The sequence below is a fragment of the Apus apus genome, chromosome 1 (genome assembly GCF_020740795.1).
Source record: "Apus apus isolate bApuApu2 chromosome 1, bApuApu2.pri.cur, whole genome shotgun sequence".
Classification (NCBI taxonomy): domain Eukaryota; kingdom Metazoa; phylum Chordata; class Aves; order Apodiformes; family Apodidae; genus Apus; species Apus apus.
Genome location: NC_067282.1, coordinates 25,265,923 through 25,293,382, shown reverse-complemented (window position 1 = coordinate 25,293,382; position 27,460 = coordinate 25,265,923). Strand labels below are relative to the sequence as shown.

Sequence of the window (27,460 nt, the reverse complement as noted above, 5' to 3'; positions counted from 1 at the left end):
AACAAGAGAACAAAACAAAAAAAAGAGAGAATTTGCTACATCTTTTAAGGAAAAGGTGTTAGTAGGAAAGCCAGTAGAAATGTAGTTGGAAAGTTGAAAAGGAGATCAAAGGACAAATGAAAAATACAACACATTTTAATGAAGGCCACAACTTGTCTGAAAAAGGCTGCCAGAAAGGAAAACATTGAGAAATGAGTGAGGGGCTGAATTTGCGGAGTTTTATGAGACTCTAAGAAGGTTATGTCTGTAATGAGAAAGCAAAAGAAGAGCAAGAAGTAAAGGAGATCTAATAAAAGAACTGTTAATTGCTAAAGCAGACATGGACTCCCGGAAAATATAAACTTAAAAAAGTCAGTGGATTCAGATCATATGAGGACTGTGGTAGTTATGCAACAAATGTAGGATTTAATTTGGAACAGCCACATTGTCAGTTCCTGCAGAGCCTGAGACAGTGCCTGGGAGAAACCATCAGTCATAAGCAGCTTCAGTGATGCTTCTAGAGCTGGATGCACTTCCCAGCCAAAGACTGGCTGCTGTTGAGACAAGGCAGAGTTTTCCATCAGTTTTTTTAGATTTGAACCAAGAAGAAGTGGATGAAGAATGACAGAGTAAACCCTTTCACTCCATGTATCCTTCTTGAAAGGGAGGTCTCTTACAAGGACTGTGTCTTAGTTGATGGAGTTGACCACAAGGAGCAGGAAACTCCCTAGCAAGGTAGCTCATGCTCTAGGATGTATGTGAATAAGAAGAGAAAGTAATATGAAATTTTGGGTTCTCTGGAAGGGAGGAAAGACCCTGGCAGTTACATTTGAATGAGGATAAGCTCCCATCCCTTTTTGTGCAATGGAACAAATGCTAAGGAAAGCTCCACAAATCTGTGACAGGAAAGCAGGATCTATAGAGGCCAGTAATACAGATTTTCCCAATCCAATAAAGCAGTCCATAACTCTCTCAGCTGTATCTTCTCCACAGTATCTCATGGCTCCATGCATTGCCCAAGCACCCTCCTCCCCCATTGTTCTTGTTTGTGCCTCAAATAGGCAAATTAGGGAGAGGAAAAGCAGAGGAACCAGCAGATCTTCTACAGATCTGACATGCCTAATTCTGTTGATAGCTCTGATGATTTACACCAATTTAATTACATTTTACTAATGTGCTAGAGTGACTTATGAAATATTACTTTCATAATTTCTTAATAGGGACTTTGATCGGGATGAAAACTCCCTAAGTTGTAAACAAGGGGTAATGATAAACATTAATGTATCAAGTTGGTGCTCGGTGGCTTCCTACTGGGACTGGTATTAGATGCAGGCTTATTCAACGTCTTATTTAATGATCTGGATAAAGAAGTAGAGTATTAAAAGCAATCTCAAGGGCAGCTAAACTGGAGAAGGTGAGCACAGTGGAGGTGATGATGAAAAGATGCTAAGGGAAGGGATGGCTTTGGGGTTAACGGAGTGCACCAGTTTTCCAACTACACCATGTACAACTTCCCTCTGCCCAGGCTTCCAAAAGTGCTGATTGATTTTAGACTCTCTCATATTCTTTGGAGGATGGGGTGATGGTTTCTGTGTACTTTGTATATCCATGGGTTAAACCACTGATAACTGCACTTATTTCTCCAATTCTACTTAATTTGAAACTATTCAAATATTGAGTATAACAGAGAGGGCCCCAGGCTACCTCTTTCATGGTCTTGCAGCACCACAAGCAAATAACAATGATTTGTGAAAATACATAAGAAGAACAAAACAAAATTAATTTCAAACTGAAAAAAAAGGTAACATACATCATAAAGGGAAGCTAAGGTGAGGCAGAGGTTCCCAGTAGGAGCAGGAAACCAGGGCAACAGTGTAACAAGGTTTAGTGTGATGAGGAACAAAAAAATGATTAAATGTGAGGTTGCCATATTTTATGGCAAATTTGGGGCTGTTTATGCAGATGCTTCTCCTTGCAAAGAGGGGATCCAGCAAATGCTGTCCGTGCCTGTAGGGTAGTGACAGGAGCTGCAATATTGTGTGGGAGGCTGAGCATCTTCCCAGAAGCAACTGACAAATTCAGAGAAGAATGGCAGAAGCAACTGGGAGGATGGAGGAGTTTGGTGCCATAGACACAGGCACACCAATATATAGATATGTATGTGACAGTGAGAGAAAGCAAATGAACTCATTTGGAATTGTCAACAAACATTTCTAGGATGTCAGACAAAACTGTGTTTCATACATATGTTCTGAAAGCCATCTTTGGAAGGCTTCTTTCGGTCCACAGTATTGTGGAATCATAGCCTTGACAAATCAAAAAATGTGCACTGGAAGTGTTTAATTTTTTTAATCCAGACTTTAGTACTGGATTTTGTAGAAGAGCAAAATAATCCCTAAATAACAAGATTATTTATTAATTAAAATATTGTAATTCAAACCTGCAAAATCACAAATCTTTGGGGAATTGCAGAAAGCCAAGATGCAGTGGGGCAAAGGTCTAAGTATTCAGATGGGAGGTTTATTAAAACAGAAAGTTTTTGAAATAACTTAGAAAATAATTTTATTAGAATGTATATTATGGAATAATACCAATAGTGTTTTAAAAGAAAGAAAGAATAATCTCTGAGGTGATCCCATCCCATAAATCCTGGCTCCTAGGAATTCATTTACATCATAAAGTGTATTAATGTTTATTCAAGAACATTTGGCCATGATTTAATTTCAGAGAAGGAAAATCATACCATGAAACAAAATCCTCGCTACTGGATACTTAGGAACTATTAAAATTCATGGACATCCTGTACTCAAGGAAATTGTCTTTGAAGCGATTGCTTAACAATTTCTTCACTGGGCTTTAGCCCAGAACAATGAATTACTCAGAATTTTACTTCTAGATTATGGATACAGATGTTTTGTAGAAATCACTGACACATTTCTTTAGCTCTTGCTCCACCGATGTGGACAGTAGAAAAGTCTCGAAAAGTCTAAGGCCCTCAAGGAACCAAGATTATTGTTTTCTCAAGTGTTAATTTATGGTAAACATATTCTAATACTGTAACTATGAGCTATTATTAATTTTATCATACTGTGCTCTATTAGGATTATATTGTAAAATTTTGATGAAGATGCATCTGATGTAGCGCCCTATTAATATTATTAATGTAAATAACAATATTTTCCATTGTAAAATCCTGTTTACTCTTACTGCTGTATTGCCAGGTTGTATTTTTTAAGCTGGGATGTCCTGGCTAGGCATGCAACTGAGATAACTTTTTTTTTCCCCCCCAGACTTTCAAGAGAAAAAAAATAAGAAGAGGAAATAAATGCATTACTTTTTCCCAAGTTCCCATTTCACTAAGGTTTTTAGTGTACCTTCATGCACTGGAGCCAGAATTGTGGGTAGTCCTTTTGAGCTTCTCATGAAAATCTGTCCAGGTTTGGGCACGTTATGATCTAAATATTGAATTATCACATCTGGATTTATTGTGGGACTGCTAGTATTAGGCAAATTTATTCCCTGAAGTCCTTTTCTGCTATGCAAGCACCCAAGTGCTGACATTAACACCTCTGGGGCATCCCGTAGAGCAGGTCAGCACCCTCCACCATGGGGCTCAAAGTACTCAGCTGTATTTGAGTGGAAATTCCTTCTCTTGGCTGCCAGCTTTGCTGTGACACAACATCAGCCCTCATAGCATGAAAGGCAACTTTTTCACCCTTTGAAAGAAAACTTAGAGGTGGTTTTGGTGTCTAAGGGAAAAAGTCTCTCTTAAGATATGAGTTCATAGCTATATATTGTGAGAGAAGGCAGTTACTTCCTTGCATGCTAGCAGAACTTGTCCAACACTTATGATTAAGAGAAAGGAAAGGATTATACTATGGTTTCCATCCTGACTTCTAATTGGAGCATTAATCTGCCACTTTCTGAGAATACCATGTTTAATCATACATCCTTCCCGGTGCTTGTGTACAGGAAAAGGACCCTGTATATACCCAGGGCTCAGTATTTTCCTTCATAGCTGCCACCCTGGGAAATCTAGCTGTATTTGATAATGATCAGTATAGAATTGAAGAAATTAAATAGTCCCGCTGAATGGTGATAGAACATGTAGTAGCAATAAGAGTATTTTCATCAAAGGGCTTTGTGAAGAATTGTAGCAACACCACCTTTAAGTACTGAAAGTAATTGATCTTTATCTTACCTACCAAACATATTTATACATTTCCCTATTTAAATGCAGAGATTTTCACATTATGTGCTCACCAGATAGGCATGCTGAATTTACTAGGGCTCAGGAGATCCTTGGGGAATCATTACTGTCATAAATCCAAGCCCCAGATGAGGTGCTGTATATCGATACCCAGATGATAGGTATATAGCTAAAAATACACCTTGTCAGCTGTGATTTTTATTATACACCAGCTCCACTTAAAATTTGCCACGGAGAGCCAGGATGAGCAAAGTCTGCCTGGAAGAAGGACTTGTTCCCTACCCTTTTAATCTAAAGCAGACATAGCCTATTATCAACAGAAGGCCTGTGTTGCATGCTAACCAAAGCCAGTAATATTCAGTAAAAGGTATTGGTAAAGTCACATTGAGAGGGGATGGGCACATATTATTTGCTGCTGTAAAGTTACTCTACTGTTTTACTGCAGTTTTTATTGAATGGGTTTTCTAGGCTGAGTAAATCAGCAAGAGATGAAGTCACACCTCGTTACTACATTGGAGGGTTTCAGATTGCTTTGCATGAGGTGCCATGTACATAGGGCAAGCAATAATTTTTGGGAAAACTAAAGAAAATAAGAAAAAAAGGGCTTCCCAAAGTGCCTACATACAAGGGGAGCCAGCTAAAGTAATTGTTATGTTTGATCTGAAGAAAACAACATACTTTCTTTGTATCATTGCTGATGATTTCACAGAATCACAGAACTGTCAGAGTGGGAAGGGACCTCTGGAGATCATCTAGTCCAACTCCCCTGCTAAAGCAGGTTCCCCCAGAGCACATCACACAGGACTGCATCCAGAGGGTCTTGAATATCTCCAGAGAAGGGGACTCCACAACCTCTCAGGGCAGCCTGTTCCAGTGCTCTGTCACCATAAAGAAGTTTTTTCTCATATTTAAATGGAACTTCCTATGTTCCATCTTGTGCCTGCTGTTCTTTCTCTTGTCAACTGGCAACTACTGAAAAGAGTTTGGCTCCATCCTCCTTGCTTCCACCCTTAGCTACTTATAGGCATTAATAAGGTCTCCCCTCAGCCTTCTCTTCTCCAGACAAAAGTCCCAGCTCTCTCAGCCTTTCCTCATAAGGGGGATGCTCCAATCCCCCAGTCATCTTTGTTGCCCTTCACTAGACTTTCTCTAGTAGTTCTCTGTCTCTCTTGAACTGGGGAGCCCAGAACTGGATGCCGTATTCCAGATGTGGCCTCACTAGGGCAGAGTACAGGGGGACAACGACCTCCTGTGACCTACTGGCCACGCTCTTCCTTATGCACCCCAGGGTTCCATTGGCCCTCTTGGCAACAAGTGCACATAGAATCATAGAATCATAGAATCATAGAATCATAGGGGTTGGAAGGGACCTCGAAAGATCATCTAGTCCAACTAGGGTTTTGAATGTCTCCAGTGAAGGATACTCCACAACTTCTCTGGGCAGCCTGTTCCAGTGCTCTGTTGTAGTTGGTGGGTGCCACAAAGCAATATTTTTTCTAATTTTTTTTCCCCCCTCTTCTTTTTATGCATCCTTTTTTTTTTTTTTTTTTTCTTTCGTGGAATAAATTGATAGAGTTTGAACTGAATTTACACCTCTTCTAATCTACATATCTTTTCCAACTCCTTTTTCTTTCTCGTATTCTCTATGTATTTTTTTGTATAGATATTTATTTATGTATCCCATTTTCTTCTGACTAAAACTTCCTTGGCTTTTGCTTTTCTGTTTTCCCTCTTCTGGGATCTGTCCTTGGGGAGGCAAACCAAAAACCTTGCAAGAAGATCATCCCATCAGAGTGACTTCAAGAGGATGTCTACTCAGATGGATTAGGGCATGGGAGAGAGCAGTGGCAGAGCTCTGCTCTTTTGATAGCCATTTTGAACACATTGGATAACAGAAGCTAGGAGGACCCAAGCTGAGCAAAAGCATTTATTAGCCAGTCTCTCTGTCTCTCTTGCTATTTTTTTCACTTTCCATTTCTTTCTGTAACCACTCTTGTATTAAACAATTGCAATAATTTTTTGTCATGCAAAATCATGTGGTTTTCTTTCTGCTGTCTTCTATTCCAATTTGAATGAAGCACTCTGACTCCAGTACCTAACTAATTGCTTTTGATCTTGCAGAAGTTCAAGTTACTGTATCTGATATTCTTCATCAGCAGCTTACATTTCCACTTATCAAAAGCTGATGAGTCAGACACTAGAAAGCACCTTTGGTCAAACAGCTTGCCTTGCTCTGAATTCTCAGTAGATCCAAGCAATTACAAAACTGTCAGTCCAATCTTCTTTACCTTCAATATGAGCTATGATGTTTTCTAGCACAAAGGAGAGTTTACTGATAGTTTTTTCTGGAGGTATTTCAGGGGAGTTGGCTTGATTCTGTTACATACACCTGCTGGGTCCCGTTTCCCTATGTGCATAGAGGCTGAGCTACTGAGGACAGCTAAAATGTGCATCAGTGAATGAACATTTTTATCTACCTGCAACAGTCTTATGATATGGAAGCCAAAGCCCCCTGTTTACCCCCTAGATGAAAAAAACAGATTCAAGAGGAGATGGCAGAGTCCTTTAGTCAGCAATATTTGACCCTACCTGCCAACAGCCACAGAAAAACACTCGAAGAGAGCAGCTATGCTGACAGATGTGGTGCAGGTGGTGTTAAGAGAAACATCAGAGGATGAGATGTTTTTCTTGTCATTGATTTTGTGTCTCCAGAACAACTTTGCTGGCTTCACATCAATAACTGAGAACAGAGCTTAGGCAAGGGTTTGTAATACTTGCAAAGGGGCACTTCATTGGGTTTGCTCTTTTGAAACGCGGAGGTAGAAAACATACTTATAGTACTGGATGGAATTTCTCTAGGGATTACTGGAGGCACAGAGCCCATCAAACACAGCCAGAGCTGCAGCAGGAGAGGAGGCCTTGTTAAGCGGGTGACCATGGTGCTTCCTATGCACAGGCCAGTGAATTACCTGCCCAGGAATTAACCTTGGTGACCCCTGCCTGTTAACCTGTCACCATGTGGCCCCCAGCACTGGCACTAAGAACATGAAAAAAGGCGGGATGTGTGTTGTGAAGGGTAGTAGCCCTACTTACCTTTTTGCTGCAATGTTGCCCATTTGTGCCTAATTCACCACTCTCATCAGAAGATGCTTTCCTGTCACTGCTGCCCACATTTCTTCCATCACCTTTTCAGTCCATTTTCAGTTTGCTTCTGCCTCAGACAAAATGATTTGTATGTTTTTCAGGCCACATCTCATTTCATGCCCTGCCATGCTTCTTTTCTCACTGGGTGCCTTTGTCTCTCAGATTCCTTTGTCCTGGCAGGTGTTTGTAGTTTCTCCTAGCTTAATATCATCTGCAAGTCTCCATTTCCATCTTCTGCATCCTGCTGAAGCTGTTTGGGAAAAGGGGTGCAATCACAGGGGATGCTCTGGCAGACAGCCCTGGGAACACTGCTCCCAGCACTGGAGCAGCATTCAGGGAGCTGGAGCAGGATTCACCCTGAGCAAACCTCTGGCATAACTGTGTCCATGGCACTCATTTCTTACTGGTCAGCAACTGCTGAGTCCCGGCTCCGAATAAAGCCAGGCAAATGATTTATTGGTTGTAAATAATATTCTGTGACAAAAGACAAATGGATCTGTGTTTAAAGGGCAGCGAAGGTGCAATTTATTAGGTAACATCTTAGTCTCAATCTTACACTTGACTATTAATAATTTATAATAAAGAAATAGATGTAGATGTATTCTAGGATCTGATCTTTATGACCAGCTTTGTAAGTAAGTATGCATGGCAAAGTTGCTCCAACAGACATCTGTAACAGTTTGTTGAGCCTAAGGCAAAGACATAAAAGTACAGAGTAATTATATGCCCCTTAAAACAGTAGAATGTCTTACCTAGAAAAATCTGTGGCCAAAAATATTTATGTCAGCACAGCTGGAATAAAATGGTTCATTTAAAATAATTCAAACAAATAGTTTTTGCACTACTTAGAAATAAGTATTTTGGCAAAAATAACTTTTCCAAAGAAAAGATTTGAAGTTTGTTTGTAAAAAAAAAATATATTTTTAAATTTTTTATTTTTTTTTAGCTGAAGCTGCTTACAGAGGTTATTTGTGTTAAAGCTGCATCTTTTGTCGAGTATGTTAAGTGCTGAAAAAAGTTCCCCCTTTGTGCTGCTGTCTGTAAGGAACAGAAGGTGAACATAAACCATGCAAAGGAGCCTGATCCAATCTCCTGAAAGCTCATAGAGATTCTAGACATGCTGATAGCCACCTGCTGGGATATTCAGACACCCAGAGAAGTGGAAAGTAGCTCATCTCACCTGGTCCTGCTTCACTGTCACCTGCATGGTGATTACACTAAAGTGCTTACCTGACCTTGAAAGCAAATACACAGGAGGCTGATGCTGCTTTTGTCTCCAGTTCTGGGAGGAGCTGTGAAAACATTTTAATCTGGCATCAGCAAAGTGTCCCAGGCCAAACTCCAGGACAACATCTTGGCCACTTAAGGCTCCTCTGCTTATGGTAGGTCTGACAGCAAGTTTTATGGAGCTCGGGTGTGAGAGTGGGGCTGTGATTGCAAGTGGGTCCCGTTTGCATGTCAAACTCGCCAGCATCACATGGTTCATTCAGTGTAAGACAGCTAGAGGGCTGCCCTGTGTTGTGTCTAAGACCTATGTCTTGGCTAACATACTTGCCAAAAGGTGCAGCAAGAGCAAGCCCATGTTTCTTGGAGGAAAAAAAAAAAAAGGACTTCTTCAGGTTATGTTTGCATGCTGATTTTGGGGCATGTAATCCTCTGCTGCAGCCACAGAGCGGGGCCCTTGTCTTTGGGAGGGTTGGGGGGGGAGCCCACGGGTTGTGGACATGAAATGGCCATTCAGCTGGGGAAGCAGCTGGGCTGTAATTCACAATGTTTCCTTAGACAACCGTAACAGATGCAGTGAAAACAGTCCTGTCAAGAGGAATGGGAAGTATATGGACTTTGTAAATAACCCTCCCACACAGATGCCTTTCCCAGTCATCTCACAGAAAAGAAAAAAAAAAAGACAAAAAAAAGACAAAAAAAAAAAGACTCTGAGGGAAAAAAGCTCAAGTACAGCAGAGAACGATGCTCTGTGGAGATTCAGCCTTGCCAGAGTACAACAGGGTTAGACAGTGGAAGAGGAGGGTGAACAAGCTGTGTGGAAAAGAAGCAAGAATTGTTCGCAAGTGAAAAGATAAGACTTTAAGCTTACAGAGACAAACCTTTCAGGTGAGCCAGCAAACAGAGAAAGGCTGAAAGCAGAAAATTTGTTCAGTGGAATAAACTCTCCACAGACTTGAAGAGTTGCTAAGTGAAGAGGTGGCACTGTTTCAACTTGGTAATGGTGCAGACAGACATTTATGATGGGTTAACCTGACACTAGGGCCAGCATGGCCAGCAGTGCAAGAGAGTCTTAGCATTTAAAAGGACTGTATTTGTTGATTTAAAGGAATTTTTTTTTTCTGTGTGACCCAGAATCCCCTTCTGTTCTTTCCTTATCCACCCTTTCTATAGATTTCCAGGTATACTTTGCAACTACTTGAAGTCATGCAGTCTTGGAGTCATATCTCACTGAAGCTAATGTCACTGTTGCAGTTGGAGGGCTTAGTGAAAACAAAAGGGGTCCAGGGCAAAACCTGAAAACTCCAACACACAACACAAAAAAGGCAGTCGAAAAGCTGGAAAAGTGTGTGGCTGCAGGCAGGAGAAAGAACAGAGCAGCTCTTTAGTTATTCAGTAAATCACCCCCTAGTAAAAATGTTGTTTCCTCAGGGGAAGAGGTGAAAAAACAGATCGGCAGAGGCAGCGAGCTAGAAGCAACTGAGTTTCTGCACTGGTATCTGCACTGAATCCCAGAATCACAGCGTGGATGGGCGACCTCTGAGGATCACCTGGTCAAGCACTCCTGCCTAAAGCAGGGTCAGCTGCTGGCAGATTGCCCAGGTAAACACATGGGGACTTCACAGCCTCTCTGGGCAACCTGTGCCTGTGTTTGGCCACTCAGACTATAATGTGTTCAGATGGAATTTCATGCATCTCCCTCCAGTGAGGGATTTGTATACATTGATGAGATCCTTCCCAGCCTTCTCCAGACTGAACAGTCCCAGCTATGTCAGCCTCTCCTTATATGAGAGAGGTTCTAGTCCCTTTAATCATCTTAGTAGCTCTGCACTGGACTCACTCCAGCAGCTCTACATCTCTCTTGTAGTGGGGAGCCTAGAACTGGATACAGCAACCTGGCTGTCTCACAGGTGCTGAGCAGGAGGAAGCCTCCTTGACCTGCTAGCAGTGCTTCTCCTAATGCAGCTCAGAATGCCCTTTGCCTCCTTTGCAGCAGGAGTGTGTTAATGGTCCATGTTCAACTTGTTATCCACCAGGACCCCCAGGTCCTTCTCTGCTGAGCTGTTTTCCAGCTGATCAGCTGCCAGCTTATTGTGGTGCCTGGCATTATTCCTTCCCAGGTGCAAGACTGCATTTTTCCTTGCTGGACTCCATGAGATGCCTCCCTGTCTATTTTTCTGGCCTGTCCAGGTCTAGTGACAGAAAGAAGGGGTGACAGAGAGAGGTAGAGGCAGAAAACAGACATTTGATTAAAGTAAGGAACCTAACTTGTTTTTCAGCTTACCATGGTGGAAAACTGCCACAGCTCTAGCTCAAGTTAACTCAAGCTCAGGTTCTCAGGTCAGGTTTGATTTTTTTTGTTTGTTTGTTTTTTCTTGAAGACCAAATACTTAGTAATCCTCAAAACTGCTACAGTGCTTTTTGCCTGTGGCTTCTCCTGGTGCTATTCTGTTGGGTCCAGCTTGTTTCTACTCAAATCTGTCCTGACAAGAGCAGGTGAAACTCAGCATAAATCATGATGACTATATATAGTCCCATATGTCACCACTGAGAGGAAAAAAATTAGCACCTAGTAAACTACAAAACCAAAACAAATGTGTAGTTCCTGTTACTTTTGCTGCTCTTTGCAGCCTGAAAAATACTTTTGGCTCTTGTGAAGCTTGACAAGAGCTCATTGAACAAAGCCAATGAATTTTCCCCAGTCTGTATTTAATATTAAATGTCTCTGCATCCACAAGCATAAACTAGTAATGAGAAACATTACTGGGAATAAATACCCACCTCAGACTGTGGTCTCATCTCTAGTTTTGATTAAAGTCCTGCATTTGTAGTTAAGGAAACAACAAATTTACAGCTCTGTAGGTAAGAGAAAATAGTGGAACAGGTGCTTCATCCTGATTTACAGTTAATTTTTTTTAATCTACCAGTCAATACACAAACACATTCTGTTAGATGTTTGGGGTTTGGAAGCTCTTTCAGAAAGGAGATAATGTTTCCTGATCCCTTTTAAATAGTTAACTCCTTTCCTAAGGCCTATCATCAATTACAGTGAAAAGAGACTTACAAGAAATTTTTGTCGAGATGAATAAAATATTCCAGAGACTAAAGATATATAAAAAAACCAGTTTGGCTAAAAGTATATGCAAGCTTAAATTCTTTATTAGTCAGTAAGTCATTTGACCTTTGTAAGGTGCTAATCATCACCGTAAGTCATTACCATGTGCCTTACTATAGGTTCACTTTTAAAAATTGAAACAACCAATTCCAGCATCATCCATATGTTGTTTGACACTGAACAGCTGCATTTCTAATGATTATTTTTACACTGCGCTTTCTACATTTCTCTTTTAAAACCTTTGTAGTCAATGGCAGAATGTGTCTTGTTGATGAAAACACCCAACAGCTCGGCGGGAGAGTGTTTGTAACAAATCTGACTGGGGGGTCTTCTGCAGTTCTCCAGCCCTGGGCTCCTGCTGAGACCATCCCATTGTCCAGAGCTACACCCATTGTTATGCCCAGAACAGAAATGGCAGTGATATTTCCATATCCTTCCCTGGGTCTCTCCAGGGACTTGGATCCTTCCATGAGAGCAAAATTTGGATGGACTTGAGTGGCAGGCCCAAGCTGTGCTCACATAGTGCAGTAAGGACAGCAAGGAGCACACAGCAGGGTGCAGGGCTGCAGTCCTAGCAGGTCACACCAGGTGTTTTGAAACATTTGGCTTAATTCCCAGCTGAAGACAGGATCCTGTTCACAATGCTGCTAGTTACTTTATTGCAGAAATTGAGTGCTGGGCTATATTTCGGGCAGGGGGAAATCATAACCCAGGCTATGGCATCTCAAAGAGGAGTGAGATTGTGAAATAACATCCACTTTCCAACCCCTCATCTCTGGCCTCTCCTTATGCTGATGGGGAAAAGGTGGAGAGCCACAGCTTTTTTTCTTCCCATTTCTTCCTACACTCTGCAGGTACACCTTGTACCTCCTGAGAGTCAGAGCACAGGTCTGCCTGGCCATTATGAACACGCTTGGGTCCCCCCTCCACCCCAGTGTCCATGTGTGAAATCACAGGACAAAACTGCCCCAGGAAGTCCTCACTAGTACAAGGAATTTCTGTCCCTGCAGGCCCTGCTCACAGGAGTGCAAACATCTTGTGCCTAAAGGACAGTTACAGGAGCAGTTCAGTTGCCAGTTATGGTTGCTGTATGCTGATCTACTACAAGAAACCACTGGTTTGTACTGGTACCCATTTAGAATAAGTTGTAAGATGAGTGAAGGATCAGTTGTGAGATACTTATGATTCAGCAGCAAAAGCTGCCCCCTTGTTTAAAAAAAGACATTAGACAAATGAGATGCAATGGGGTCCAAAAACACCTCCACACATTCAGCACTGAGCATCATTATTGTCATTGCTTTACTAAGTCAACCAAAGAGATTAAAAAACTAAAATACAGAGACTTTATACAGAATGAGTCAGGAGTACAAATAAACAGAAGTAACATTCCTCAATAAATGGATTTTTGTTGTGTTTTATGAACATCAATAACTACTGAAAAAGATGTGAAAAAATTTAAAAGAAGCAATACCAACACCTTTAAATTGCCCCAAGGACTATATTTATAATTTAAGCTGATTTTTGACACTTGCAACAGAGATTTCATCCAGAAGTCCTTTTCTGATTAAAAAAGGAAAAAGAAAAGTAGTCAGCTTATTACTGATAAAAAAACAGGGAAGCCATCACAACTAGCACAGAAAAATGACACAATCAGTTAGAACTGTATTACAATTTGGCAGGAGTACTCTTAATGAACACCATGTACGTGTGAGAAAAAGACAGCATCACTATTACAGGCATGAAAAGATGATCAAGTGTCATTATCCATTGTCCAAAATGAAAAGGAACATTAGTAAAAGGGGAGATGAAGACTAGAAAAGGAAAGAAAAATTAAAAAACAAACCAAAACCAAACAAACCTAAGGAAACTTCAGAAGCCACTTCTTCATTAATAGTCTTCCAAGGCAAATGTTGCATGCACTACCTCCCCAAGAAACTCAAAGCTCTTCCATTCCCTATGTGTTTCCTTTCGTTTAGTTTCATGAGGAAAGGTTTGAGAGAGCAGAGCGCTGGGAAGAAATACTACAAACCTCTAAATTAGTGAAAGAACTTCCACCATCACTATTATATTCTGGGTAGGAGGAACTGGAAGAAATTATGTTTTTCAGCCTCTGAAGTGCAATGATCAATAGCAAAAGGAGAAAAGCTAAGAGACTAAGGAATATAGAAACATAGACATAGACGTTGGATAAGCGGCCAGGTGACGAATCCACTGAAGTTGAAAGGGATGTAGGATACAGCTCCAGAAAAGTCCCATTTTCCATGTTTCCTACAAATCCAGATGAAGGGTCAGGTTCTGACATTTTTGGGTTTGTGTTTTAAAAATCACAACAGATCTTGGATTCAAAAGCAGTTTTAGCAGCATAACAAAGGATTTGTTTTAGGCGACTTTTTCCATCACAATGAAGAGATGACAAATCAGCCAGTGATCAAATTTATCCTTTAGTGCTCAAGCCCAAGACAATGTAAGATTGTATCCTTTGGAACTACAAAAAAGGAAAAAAAGCAAGATTAATTTATTAGCAGATAATGTGATTTAATGTGCACCTGAGACAATTTATAGTTACAAGTTATTATTCCTTAGCACTAAGCTGCAATTCTTAAAGCTTTATATAACAACTAACTTTACATACCTCTTTTCTCAAATGCAGAGATTAGGAGAAATCGTACTCATCAGTGGGTTAAAACTGACCCTTCCCCACCATTTGTTTAACTGAGGAACAGCACAATCAAAAATGTACTCTATGTGGAATAGACGTATTGGAATCCAAATGTGGATAAAAGCTAATCAAGGAACAAAAGATCCCTCTCAAGACTTCAGCTCCCCAACCTGGAGCAAGGCACCATGATGGAGAACAAATCCACTACAATTAGCCACTTACCCCATTCTACCTTGCCAGAATGAGAAAATCTGCCAGACCTGCTTTCTTACTGTATTTTCTTACAAAATGGATCAAATGGTTTTGCAGATCAAAATGCATGTCCCTCTAAATGCTGCCATGGAGTTCTCAACAGCAGGCACATTTCAACAAAGCATTGCAGCTTCTGACACTGATCAGCAAACCCCTGAGGGAACAGACAGCCAGGTCTCAGAGACAACTTTCATGGCATGTTACCTCAAGGCAGCCAAACTTCCTTTTATCCTCATGGCCAAATCACAGCTGCATTTGGGTATGAATGATGACCAATCCTAATCCGAAATACATCCAGGTGTTGCTTAGAGGGTGCTAGCTGGCCAAAACCACACCAGGAGGTGTGCACTTGCTAATTTAACAGGAGAGATGATGACAGGCCTGTGCCCTGGCCTGAATTAATTTACTAGTACACACATATCCATGTTTTCATGGATAAAAGGTTACATTTCAGATGTTGGTTTATTGTTTATTTATTACATTTCTTGTTTTATTGCAGACCTTTGGGTAGTCTTAATCAAGCATCCTGATAGCCTACAAGATATGCAGGAGTATCTGCAAATACCAGCTAAAAATATTCTTAGCCTTGAGCCATGTAACTCATAGAAATGCATAAAATATACTAAAGCAAAACCATTTTATAACCCTAATAGTATTTAGCCTCACAATGAACACTATTTATTGTACCTTGTGAAATAAGTCATAACAGAAAGAACAAAGAGAGATCCTTATGAGATTATACTCTTTTTGAACTGTCTTTAATTTAGTGATCCAAAATTAACAGAACAGTACGTGTTCATTTCATGTTCTGGAGGTAGTTAAGTGTGTTATAGCTAATTTATCCTTTTTAACAGATAAGCTTTGATACAGAAGATGTTTATCTTTGATTACTTGTCATCATGAAAAGCAGACCCACTATTAATTGAATTTATAATTACTTAAGGAATTAATTCACATAAATTCTTTAACATGTCAGAAGTTAAAAGCCTTTAGAGTCTTTGCAAATTTGAAATCTGCTGTGTTCTACTTTTAATATTAACAGCTTTGGCCCTGGTACAAGGAAGAACTTTCGCACAGGACTTTCTCTGAAGTTACTGCAAAATTGATGGTCCTAAACAGGACTAATCAGACTAAACCTCACCGTTAAGCAGAAATGTGAGTGCTTTGCTAGACCACAGCCTTTGTAGGTCTGGCAATGTCAACTGGGCTATTTTTAACAGAGTATTCTGTAGTGAGATCTGAGGCACTGCAAACTCCAGTTCCAAATTACTATGGCCCAGATCCCAGTTGCCTCACTCACACTGTGTAGTGATGTGATGTTTAAATGACTTTCACCATACAGTGTACATTCAGCTAATGTGGCTCTTTCGGTAATATTTTAGGAAGAAAAAAAATATCTGTATTGTTTAAACACACATTTAAAAATATGGACCTAAAGTGTAATGTCCTACTCAGTCTAAAATAATTTTTACCAATCATCTGTTGGAGTAAAACAGCAAAATCCTATGGAGTGTGAACATATCTGACTAGTGTTCATAGGAAAGGTACAAAAAGTGCAGGGAAATAATATGGACCTGTTCCTGATGCCTGATGATGTTCCCTGTTGTTCCACCATTGCAGCCCTCCTGGAGAGCAGCCAGGATGGCTCAGCCAGTAACATGGGGCAGGGCTGCAAACTCTGCTCTAGACCGACATGCAGCTACACAAACCTCTGCCATGCCACAAATCAAGAGGGGGATCCACAAGGAGAACAAGGTAAGTGGCATAACCATTTGTCTCACCCTAATCCTCCTAAAGGAATAACCCCCAATAAAGCCAGATGTCAGCTTAACCTCCGGTTTTCAGAAATGCACAAAACCAGTTACCAAACTAAACAGAACAGCATCGAAACATCAAGCCCAAACCTGGTTAAATTCAGTAGTAGGGAATTTAGTAATTGACTTTAGAGTATAATAGTAAAACTGGAAGTGGATGCCTGTAATAAACTTGTAATCCCTCAAAGAGCAATAAACCCATCAAGGAATACATCTAAGGAATGAAAGTTTTCAAATTCTGGTCTCTACTTTTCCGTCATCTGTTGTTGGAAAGTTGCTTTGGTGCAGGGCAAAAACTTAAAGCTTAATGATTGGAGATGGAGAGGAACACTGACAGAAGAAGGCTTCCCAAATAACTACTTCCAAAAAGTAGTTCCCAAATAACTACTTCTCCTGGGCTAGGAGAAGCGGGACCTGTCTGCTGGGCAACTCAGACTTTGTGGTGTAACTGGATCCTGATCACTTTCTCAGAGGCACCTGCCACTCCATGGGATCCATGGCTTCAGGAAGCTTCCTGAGTCATTGAGTCCAACTGCACCACTGAAAATCGCAGGCCACAAATGGTGTTTCTGACACTGGCTGTGTTTTCCCACTGCCGTTACTCAGCTATCATGCAGCCTTGCTGCTCTGATGAGCAAACTACTGAGATAGGTTCATGCACTTCAGTAAAACAATTCACTGTATCCAGAAGGCACAGAATCCACCTCCACACTTTAGATGTACAAGAGAAAAAAACCTAGTTCTGCTACTTCATTCCCCAAATAAGAGGGCTGGCACACAAGGAATGGCTCTACTGGACACATGGTGTGTCATTTGTACATCTGTTCTGGCTTTTCAACCAGAACCACTATTTAAGTATCTTCCTCCAGCTTGGCATTGTTCCTACACTAATGTTCTCAGTATAAACCATTTTTCATAGGTGAGGACAACCACTATTTTTCCAAGGCTGGGGATACCTGTCAGATAGTGTGGGCAGGTTCAGCTGGAGTTTTTAATCTCTTTTACCCCATGGTAAGTAGGAGGTAGGCAAATTGGTGTTCATAAAAAGCAGGGCAAACTGGGCAGGTGAGGGATTAAGCAAGCCACCACTATGTAAGAGGTAAATCCTGGGTACCATGCAGTATCATGCCTAGGTAGCCCTGCCCACACTACCAGCTGTTTGTATCTTTGATGGTACCTATCATAAAACCCTTTTTTTTTTTTTTTCCAGAAAATGTAATCAAAAGCAGAGGCCTCATTAATGAGCATATGCCCTAGGTGCCAAATTATATGTAATATATGTAATTTAATCTTGAGCATAGCTCAGACAGTAGTCATCTCCCTGTTCAGTCTAAGGTGAGTGTTAAATGACCCTGCAGCTCTTTCCAGGATGGCATGCAGTAACCAGAAAGCTTTTTCATAGCCCCAGTGTCATAAATCCTTTACCATCCATTTGCCTGAATTGTATTTCTTTGCATATCTTGATGCAACAACTCTACTTCTCCAGGCTCACTGAAATATAATTTAATGGAGTATAAGCACGACCACTGAGGCCCTACAAACTAAGGAACAGGAAGCAAAGGTAAGTCTGGTAGACTCATTTTCTTGGGAGTTTATCAGCCATAGGTAAGCACTTTGATTTCTTGGTTCTTCCTGGATTTTTGTGAGAAATTTGATAGAAATTTTTGTGTCTGTTTCAGAGTCCTCAAAACATTTAAGCAGAGAGACAAATGGACATCAAAGAAAATAAGCATTTTTATGCTACACAAACTAACATTTTTCGTTAGAATTTCCCACCAACTCTTTTGTTACAGGGTGTAGGTATCCTAAAAAGCCCTTATGGTAAACAACTCCTAACAGAAGAGAGCTTAATTTGCCTTTAGCATAGATAATTTGCCTTTAGCATAGTTACAACTGTGAGGTCCCTCATTCCGTCAGACATCAATATGCTGTCCATTGTATCTGCTTTCCTTCCCTAAAAACTTAAAAACCCTTTTGGCTGATTTCAGCCCAACGTAATCGGAAAGTCAGACTATGACTACAACAGAGGGTTAGATTTCTATTGTCTCCTTTAAAATAAGGAGATAAGAGTTGAAGAAGCCCACCCCCAAATGAGTGGATGGCTTGGGACCATCCCCCTGATGGTAAGGATCTGATGGTTCGCAGATCCCAGACGGCACTGCAATTCCTGGCCATTAATCTGGCTAGGAAACGGCTAGGAAAGGGAGATGAACTGCAAGATGGTACTCTGGGCCTATGCAAAAATGTCTTGCTCTGTATGGGGTAGCTAGCTTTTTGTTTTGAGTAGAAGAGGGGAGGAAGAGGACATTCATTAAAGATTACACTGATTATCTCTACAAAATGACTCACAAGTGTGTTCTTTGCTCTCTTTTGCCCTTCTGGAAAGCAAAAGCCAGAAGTGAGCAGATAAGGACAACCTGAAACCAGAACCATCTCTCTTTGCTTCAGCATCAGGGCCAGAGGAGCAGGAGGAGGAGTGTGCAGGTTCCCAGAAGACAGCCCAGGATATGTGGTGATGCCAATTTCAGGATGAAACCTCCTCATCCCTAAAGGTGTGTCGCCCTCTCATGTTCTGTTACCGCAGTGATCACTTCAAAAGCTGGAAGCAATTTTTTCACTAGATCTAGTAAAAAGACTAAGGCTAATCTTGACCTTTGCCAATTTGACATATCTATGAAGGCCAGTGAGCTTCTGGTTTAATTATTTTGTCTTCCCTCTTGCCACCTTAATTTTCTACATTTCTTTAGCATATAGGGCTATATTACTGCATATGGTCCTTCTAGCTAACGTGTAACTTACTTGGAATTTAGCAAGAATATGATCCTTAATACTTCTTATTCTTGCACAAATGCCTTTGGCAATTGAAAGACCACAAGTAAGTAAGATGCTTCTTTTTCCTGTTACAGATGGATCCTCCAGGAGCAGAGGATCTCTTTACCATTCTGCCTGGGAAGCAGGATCAGTCACCAACTGACTCAATAAAACAGTGCACATAAGGAAAAACTATTTCCTGCCACAAGCAAAGTCTTCCTTTAAATTTATGACCTAATTTCATTTTTTATTATGATTTAATATGATTTAAATGTATTACTTTTAAAATCTAAGAAGACAAGTGTCCAGATGGCTTCAATGCAGGTTACAATCAAGTTATAATTTGTTTGGGGCTCTCTGTGGGGCTGGGAAAAGGCAAGTCTCAGAGTCATAAGGATAGTTAGATCAATTCAGATAGTATCAAATGCTTGTATCATTTACATTTCCCATGGATCTGCAGATTACAGAGTTATTCAGATCAATGTAAAGCAAAGACATAATGACAGGGGATCAGACCCAGAGCCTGCTTAGGAGTAGGAGAAAAGCAAAGAGAATAAATAAAATACTTACAAGCAGGAAGTTATGAGGATGCAAGCCAAGGTCCAACACACAGGATGTAGTTATTTATCGCACCCAAATCTAAAGGGACTGCATGCTGAGAAACGCCCCTATAAAAAAGCAAATCAAAGCTGAAAAGTTTAGTAATAACTATGTAATATAAAAAATAGGGAGGAAAAGTGCTGACTTTTGACTGGTCTCGGTGCCAGACATTTTAGAAGAAAACAAACCAACTGGAATCCTGGCTTGTGTTTTATTCCTGCTAGCCACATCCTTCTACTGTCCAGTTACAGCACTGCATGTATCATATGAAAACCATGCCTATCTGGGTCGCTGCTTTACAGCCATGCCTTGATAACACCTTTCTCCTCTTCTTCTGCAGAGTGTGCCAGGACCAAGGCAACCTGTTGTCCCCTGGCACTGCTTGAAGCACTGGAGCCCTGTATCTGCATTCCAGTTCATTCCACAACATCCCCTAAAGACTCCTGTTAGGAAGCAGGTCTTTTGGGATTACACATATTTATTTATTTATTTATTTATTTATTTATTTATTATCTTTATTTCAGACAACCTGCACTTTAATTTCACTTACCCCAAATCCCCAAACTGAATATTGCATATGCACAAGGATCACTAGCAGATTCTTGTGTGCTACATTTGTTCAACACCTAAAAGTAAAACAAACTGTTTTTAATAAAGCAAAATAAATTGATTGTATATGAAGAAACAATCCCAGACAATGAAGATTAAAGCAAAAGTAGGGCCACTTGCAAAAAGATCCTCCCCTCTGGGAAAGACAAGATGCTTGCACAATCATTATACATCTCAGAGCTCTACCCTTTCCACAGATTTGGTTTGAAGTGCATTAGAGAAGCTGATCTCTGGGGATGAATGTTAATGCATTGTTATGTTGCTTTCATCCGTTCAATCACCAAATCACTTACAGTTAAAGCCTGTCAAAGTTCAACAAAGAAAACTATCTAGTGCAGTTGTTAAAAGTCAGCATTGTTGAAATACAAATGTTTTTATAACATTGATTATACTAATGTTCCATCCAGAGGGAGCTGGACAGCTTGCTGACCCCCTCCTCATGCAGAAGGACTGGTGGGGGGCTGCAGGTGAACCCCGAGGTCAGCTTCCCCAGGGATGGACCTGACATGTCCTCTGGATGCGAGGGCAGACACCCCATTGCCCAAGAGCACGTAGGCTGAGGCTGGGATGGAGAGGGGGAGGCATCAGCCCCTGATACCTTTTCTCTGACAAACCTGCCTCATAACGCAGACCTCAATCTTATGCCCCCCAGTTTTCTCTGCTCTTTGAGAGACCCCTTCTCTTCCCTTTGCTTCTTTCAGAGTGGCTCTCATTGGGGAAAGAGGCACAAATGCCTGCAACAAGGACTTTCTCTTAAAACAAAACACATATACATGATTTTGCTTCTTACCAGCTCTCTTTTGTCTCTGAGGGATCTTCTTTAGTCCTTCTCCCCCAGATACACAGAGCACTGCTCTTGCCCATTTAGCCCTCCATACAATACAATGCCCCAATCCCTGGAAAGACTAAAAGAACAGAGCCTATCAAATCCTGATGTGATTAAACATGCCAGAGATGCAGTTCAAAACACAATACATCCTCAAGACTCTTTAACTGCATGCATTCATATTCAAATAGAAAGACTATTCAGTGAGATGGAGGGGTCTGAGCTTTTAATTACCTTTGAAGAACACAGAAATATTAGGACCAGAACATCAAGAAGCTTATCTACAGGAGACCCCTTGGCATACACAGTTGTATCCCACGGTCCTTCATCCTTTTTTGCACCAGTTTAATGCCCTTTGCAGCTCTTTTCACAGTCTCAGCTAAGGCAGCTGCCCACAGCTGAGGCTCGTGCTGACCGTGTTCAGGCACAGCAGGATTTGGCCCAAATACTGTATTCACTCCAGTTGCCAAGAAGATACACAGGGATCTGTTCCCTGCATCTCTCAGGAACGGGAATGTGAATGGGCAAGGAGAAAAGAGTCTCACTGCTGAATATCTGGGACTTCAGGTGGGGAAACAGGAACCTCCATGGTCCTGCCTCCCATGGAAGTGTGAGTCTGAATCTCACCCAAAGGACATACAGTCAGCAGGGAAATCAGTCTCCTTCCTGTGTTGGTTTGCTAAATAATATTTATGTCCCACTTTTGTTCAAAATTTCCTGTGAAAAATTACAGGTTGCTAAAAAACCCCCCAGCAAATCTCAAAATCACCCTTTTCCTTGACCACAGTGATTTCCTGGTGTCCAGTCCCAGCTTTATTCCCCCTCTGAATAACTTTTGTTCCTGTTGGCCACTTTCAGACAAATTCAACTCCAGGCAGAAACCTCAAAGACAGATGAGCTCCTAAAGTTTAATGACAGCAGATGATCAGGAAGAAGTGACACAAAAGATCACACAGCCATTTGGTTCCCCCTAATAGCTTTAGGTCTCAGTAATTGACTTTTACAGTCAAACACAGCCATTGAGATGTCACTGCCAAAGTAACAGACTGCAGGTGCCTGTGGAGACAGCAGGCTGGAAGGAGGTCCAGGGCAAGGTTAGTCAGGGAAGAGGGAGGTGGCTATCAGGATTCCTTAATTTCTGCATTTTGAGGAATGACTTATTTTTTTATCTCTTCCAACTCCAAAGGCAAAATTCTTGTTTCCACAGAAAATTTAGCATAGGGTGGACTGGCTTCTTAATTAGACATGTACTTTTTCACAGGGCAAAAAGAAAGGAAGGAAAGAAAGAAAAATAGGGGGAAAAAAATCAGTTAAAGCTCATTTTCTTCAGTGGAACAAGGATATGAAAGTACTTCAGCTGCTCTTGTCTTGTCTCCTTTAATGGTTGAGTCATTCCATTCCTGCTACCTCTCCTTGCAAAGGCTGCAAGTTGGTCTGTGGAGCATCCCAACACTTACTAGCCTCTTGGGAGGTGACATCTGTGTGGCATGATGGTGATACAATTACTCTCATAACAAACAAAAGTTAATTAAGCTTTGCCAGCTTGTGCCTGACTCTTAAAGTGGGCTCCTGATAACCCCCTTTGGTATCTGACACAAGCAGACCAGCCCTGGGCTCCACGCTTGGGTGAAATGGCCAGTGCACCACATTCACTCTTCCCGAAGCCCCACGGGCTTCTCGTGGGGCAGTGCTCCAGCTCCTCCTCATTGTCGTTTACTCAGAGATGAAACATACCAGACAACATATCAAGCCCCAGGGCAAGCAGTCTCTGCTATCTGATTTTTCTTTCATTCTCCATCACGCTCATCTTTGAAGCTAACAACTTGCAGGGCTCAAACTCTCAGGTTCAGCATCCCTCTATGAAAAAAGAGGGAAAATCCCTCTGAAATATCAGGCACAGTCCCCTTCACCTACCAGGAATACAGTTTTAGGACTAAATGTGGCTAAATCTGGAAGTGATTTAAAGTCTCCACTGTCCCCACCAGTGCTGTGGCACAGCATCCTGACCAATGCCAGAGGAGCTGGCTACACAAATGAAGATAGCGGGGAACTTCTGTCTGTCAAACTCCACGGGGACATGTCCACTCCTGTGGGCACATCATGCCAAGAGCTCTCAGGAGCCCTCCCTGCAGACTTCAGCAAGGGGCTCTGCTGAACAATAAGTGACCCTTAACTTTGCTAGTAAAGGAGGTTATTAGTTCTTAACTAATGAAGTTGTGACCCAGTAAGTGGTGTCCAGAGTAATAAGAAAACAATTTCCTACACTAAAATTCAGCTGACACACAGACTTCAATATATTTTATAAAAACAAAGGATATGGTCCATATCAAAGTCTCAAATGTCAAGCAGATTTCATTTTAACCTCCTTAGAAATCCTGGCACAATGTAAAGCTAGGACATAAATGTGTACACTTTATTAAACCGAAGCCTCAGTTAGAGCATCAGTTTGTTTTGGAATTTTTTCTCCCCCCAAAAAAACAGATTCGGTACCAACTACATACTGTCAACTTAAATGCCAAGGGAATTTTAGGCACAGATGTGCTATCACAGCAACTCTGCTCGGTGTAACTCTGCTTCCTGACTCAGCCTGCTTTACCAAGACACACAAGGAAACGGCCTTATCCTTTGATGCTCTCTTTCCCTTCAGTGTTACAACAGAAAAGGTCTCCATCCTCACACCATCCCTTCCAATGCAGGCTGCAAGCCCTCCCTTGACAAAGAGACTGTGGCATTATCATATTTGCATTTGTGTGCGTAATATTTATATCTAGTCACTGTTTACAAAACAGTCTGCAGTAACTTAGGTGAAAATACAACACTATTGCAAAGGGACTTGCAGTGAACCATGTAATGTGTCAGCATAAGGGGGCAGGGTTGCACCTTGAAATGCCAAAAAGAGCAAGTGAGTATAAAGTAGACCATGGAAGGAGAGCTTCTGCTGGTGCTAGATAGAGTGGTCTGTTTGACATTACCTCTCAGGTGTCCTGATTTTAGAGGACACTGTTATGTTCAAATCCAGAGGCAGACTAATTCCAGTGACAGGGATGTGTGGCAGCATGGGTGAGGACTTGCCTCAGCATCTCACCAGACAGCCACTGAAGGCATCACAGCAACAGCAAACACACTGGGACATATCAAAGAAATTAACTACATGATGGACAAGGTGGCTATACGAAGCTACAAGTAAACACAAGGGAAGCTCAGGAAATACAACAGCGGTAGCTTGAGGGAGACAGATGCTGAGAGCATGGGCTGAATAAACCCAGGGGGTATGTCTTGGTAAAGCAGGACAGGTGGTACAGCATGTACAGGGAGAGCATAGAGGACACTTGAAAGTGAAGCCTGCGGCTGGTATGTCTGATGCACGAGAGAAGGGGGAGCAGCAGCAGGACTGACAAAGAGGGGAGATGCAGCCGAAGCAGCACGCTGAGGTGGGTTTTTGCAGCAGAGCCATGGATTGACTATGCTGTAACAGGATTTCCTCTGCACACACCAGGAAAAGGAGGTAACTGCAATCATGAAAGCATAAGGGGAAGAGTCGTTGCAAGAGAGTGCAAGAGGTAGGGGTGAAAATGCCTTGACTTCTCAGTATTTAAATTCAAAGTCTATCAGAAACACCAGATCTTTCAGCAACTTCTGGTTGCACTCTCTGGTTGAGCTAATTCCTCTTCTGCTTCTGCATAGATGGGTGCCAGGGGGAAAACTGCACTGCTTCCTGCCTCTGATGGGGAATTTACAGAATACCATTTATAAATTTTACTGCACCAGTAAGACCCAATTATGAACCAAGACACTTGGCAGACACAAGCTACCTCTGTCAGACTTCTATGTCTGAAAAGGTTAACAAAATGCAAATGGCAGTAACTTCCTAAGCCGAATGCACACATACACTCACCCACTTGGTACTAGAGTAGACCTGGATGCTGAAATAGCCCAAGACCCCATCTCCAACAGTTCAAGGTCCTGCAGCATTTCTCCTGCTGACAGTGAAGCACACATATTGGATATAGCAAGTAGCAGCCTGCAGGCAGGCAAGTCTGCACACCAGAGCAGAGGAAAGCAGGGGAAACATGAGGAAGACCAGGATGACATGCCTGCCTCTTCTTCTTCCCACCTTGGGTGATGTGGATGGCCCCGTCCAAGGAAGAGGTGGGGAAGGCAGGGAGCCAGCACCCAGCTACAACCAGCAGCAGCCATCCCTAAGGGGGACAAGCCCTTCTAGACATGACAGCAGAGAAACAGAGGGGGGTGGCTTCAGATTGTCCTTCGTTTCAGTCTGTTCAGGCACAGAGAACTCAGAGCAGGGTCAAAATGACTGTTAAAAGCAAAACTGTAAGGAAGCAGACATCCTCCCGTCAGCTGCACCACCGATCAGAATAAAATTCACAGCACTATGTACATCCCATATGATCCAGATTTTACGTATTTCTTTTATTCAGCTTCCTCCCATTCTCCTATAATAACCCGAGAATTAAATTTAATAGTACTCAGTTTGCATTCCTAATTTTCTTTGCTTATATAAATGTTGAGCAATGTGTCAATTGCTCAGCCCTTTACCACTATTTTCGCAATCTCTGTACTATTTAGCATTTGCAAGGATAGGAGGAGTTTGCTTCACTTGCTTTCCGTCTCAAACTTCATTACCCCTACTGAGACGATATTGTAACAGCCTGCATCTTTTAGCTAAACATAAAGTATTTGGAAAGGGCACATTTTTGTGCATCCATCCTGTTTTTCTCTTTCCACATTGTGCTGTCTAAGCTCAGCTCCTCTCCCAGTACACTGGATAGGCATTTTACAATTTATTTGCAGAGGGAGCAATTCTTTTCCTGTTATCTTCCTGCAAACAATGTGAAAGAGCACATGGGTGGCAATCTCCGCTTGTACCCACAGAGCCAAAAATGTGCTTGCACAGCGATGACCCGACGCTCTGCACTATCAAACTCCCAGTTTGTAGCATCACGCAGACCCAGAAAACAACCTCTGCCTCCCTTCTCTTTCCATCTCTCCTTCCAGAAGCAGCGCAGCCCCAGATGTTTCCCCACGCTCATCCAGAGCGCTCCCCTCTCTGCCTCCAGCAAAAGCAATTTCACCAAAACGAAGAAGTGTTAATTCAGTTCCAGCCGTTTGACAACCCGTGGAGTCAGACAGGACAAAAATCTGTTCCTTCCAAAACACATTTAGGAACAAATCCAACGGAGGCCTAACGGATACCTAGGTTAAACGTATGTGAAAGGCAAATGCCCCTGATTACGGCACACGAAAGACAAAACATTCAGAAGACTCTCCCGGAGCAGCAGCAGCCGGTGAAGCACGGAGGGCAGACATTGCTCCCCGTGCCCACGACGGCTCTCAAAACCCGATGGAAGAGTCGGGAAGGCACCGGACAGCCAGAGGACGGGGTGCATCAGTTCCCAGAGCGCGGGTCAACTGCACTCGCCTGGGGCTCAACTCCAACCGCGGGAAAGAGCACTGGGCTTTAGGCAGAGGGAGCGAGAAACCACCCCAAAGTGCCGACCTCGCTTAACGACAGAAACAACCAGACACCGCTGCAATACTCCGGGCTCAGGCAAACCCGGCAGCGCGGCGCCCCCCTGCCCGCAGCCGCCTCCCCTCTTACCGTGCTGAGCTCCGGCTCCGGCTGCCCCTTGCCCGGCTCCCCGCTCCCCGCTCCCGGCTCCCGTCCCGCACGGCCGCAGAGGCAGCACCGCCCCGGCCCGCCCCTCGCCCGGCCCCCAGCCCCGGGGGCGGGGGGAGCCCCTGCTCGGCTCTCGGGCCCGAGGGAAAGGGCAGAGGCTCTCCCCGCCCCCCGGCGCTCAGGGTCCGTTTGTGCTGTCGCAGGGTCTGGGGACACAGTGCCAGCCTGGGCAAGGTGCTTTACTCACCTTCTGGGGGACACGGCTTCCCCCTCCGACTTACTGCTGTTAGGAGGATGAAAGTCACCAGGATTTATGGGGCACGCTAAACCCGCAGCGACACTCGTCCCACCCCACATCTGTGCCCCACATGCGCTGAAACGTGTTGCTCTTCCAGCTCCCGAGGGCTGATCCCTTTCCAGAGCAGCCCGTGGGAAATGCACAGGAGCCGGGCATGGAAAAGGAGCGGGTGAGGAAAGAAGGCTGCTTGGGAAAGGGAAATTGCCAGGTGCCTCTTAGAAAACTCTTCCAAGTTCTCAGGAAAGCTGCCGCGGCCCTCAAGGATAATTTTGGCATCATTT

General features: G+C 42.5%; 1 protein-coding gene across 3 annotated transcripts; it reads right to left on the bottom strand.

Moving 5' to 3' along the window:
* Window positions 1-12,948: 12,948 nt before the first annotated feature.
* On the bottom strand, window positions 12,949-26,932 carry SERTM1 (serine rich and transmembrane domain containing 1). 3 transcript variants are annotated; one of them, XR_007891245.1, is made up of 4 exons: window positions 21,208-25,078; window positions 20,359-20,434; window positions 19,779-19,876; window positions 12,949-14,157 (listed from the first exon to the last, which is right to left on the bottom strand). XR_007891245.1 is itself a non-coding variant. In XM_051636159.1 (4 exons), the coding sequence occupies exon 4, from the start codon at window positions 13,972-13,974 to the stop codon at window positions 13,651-13,653; it is 324 nt and encodes a 107-aa protein (XP_051492119.1). In that variant the 5' UTR covers window positions 13,975-14,157; window positions 19,779-19,876; window positions 20,359-20,434; window positions 26,864-26,925; the 3' UTR covers window positions 12,949-13,650. The 3 variants fall into 3 exon arrangements, 2 of the variants coding, with proteins under 2 accessions (XP_051492119.1, XP_051492111.1); XM_051636159.1 differs by lacking the exon at window positions 21,208-25,078 and adding an exon at window positions 26,864-26,925; XM_051636151.1 differs by lacking the exons at window positions 20,359-20,434; window positions 21,208-25,078 and adding an exon at window positions 26,864-26,932.
* Between the last annotated feature and the right edge of the window lie 528 nt (window positions 26,933-27,460).

Bases quoted from the DNA above. Each gene is read 5' to 3' on its own strand.
- SERTM1 (XM_051636151.1), bottom strand. From the start codon at position 13,974: ATGTCAGAACCTGACCCTTCATCTGGATTTGTAGGAAACATGGAAAAT.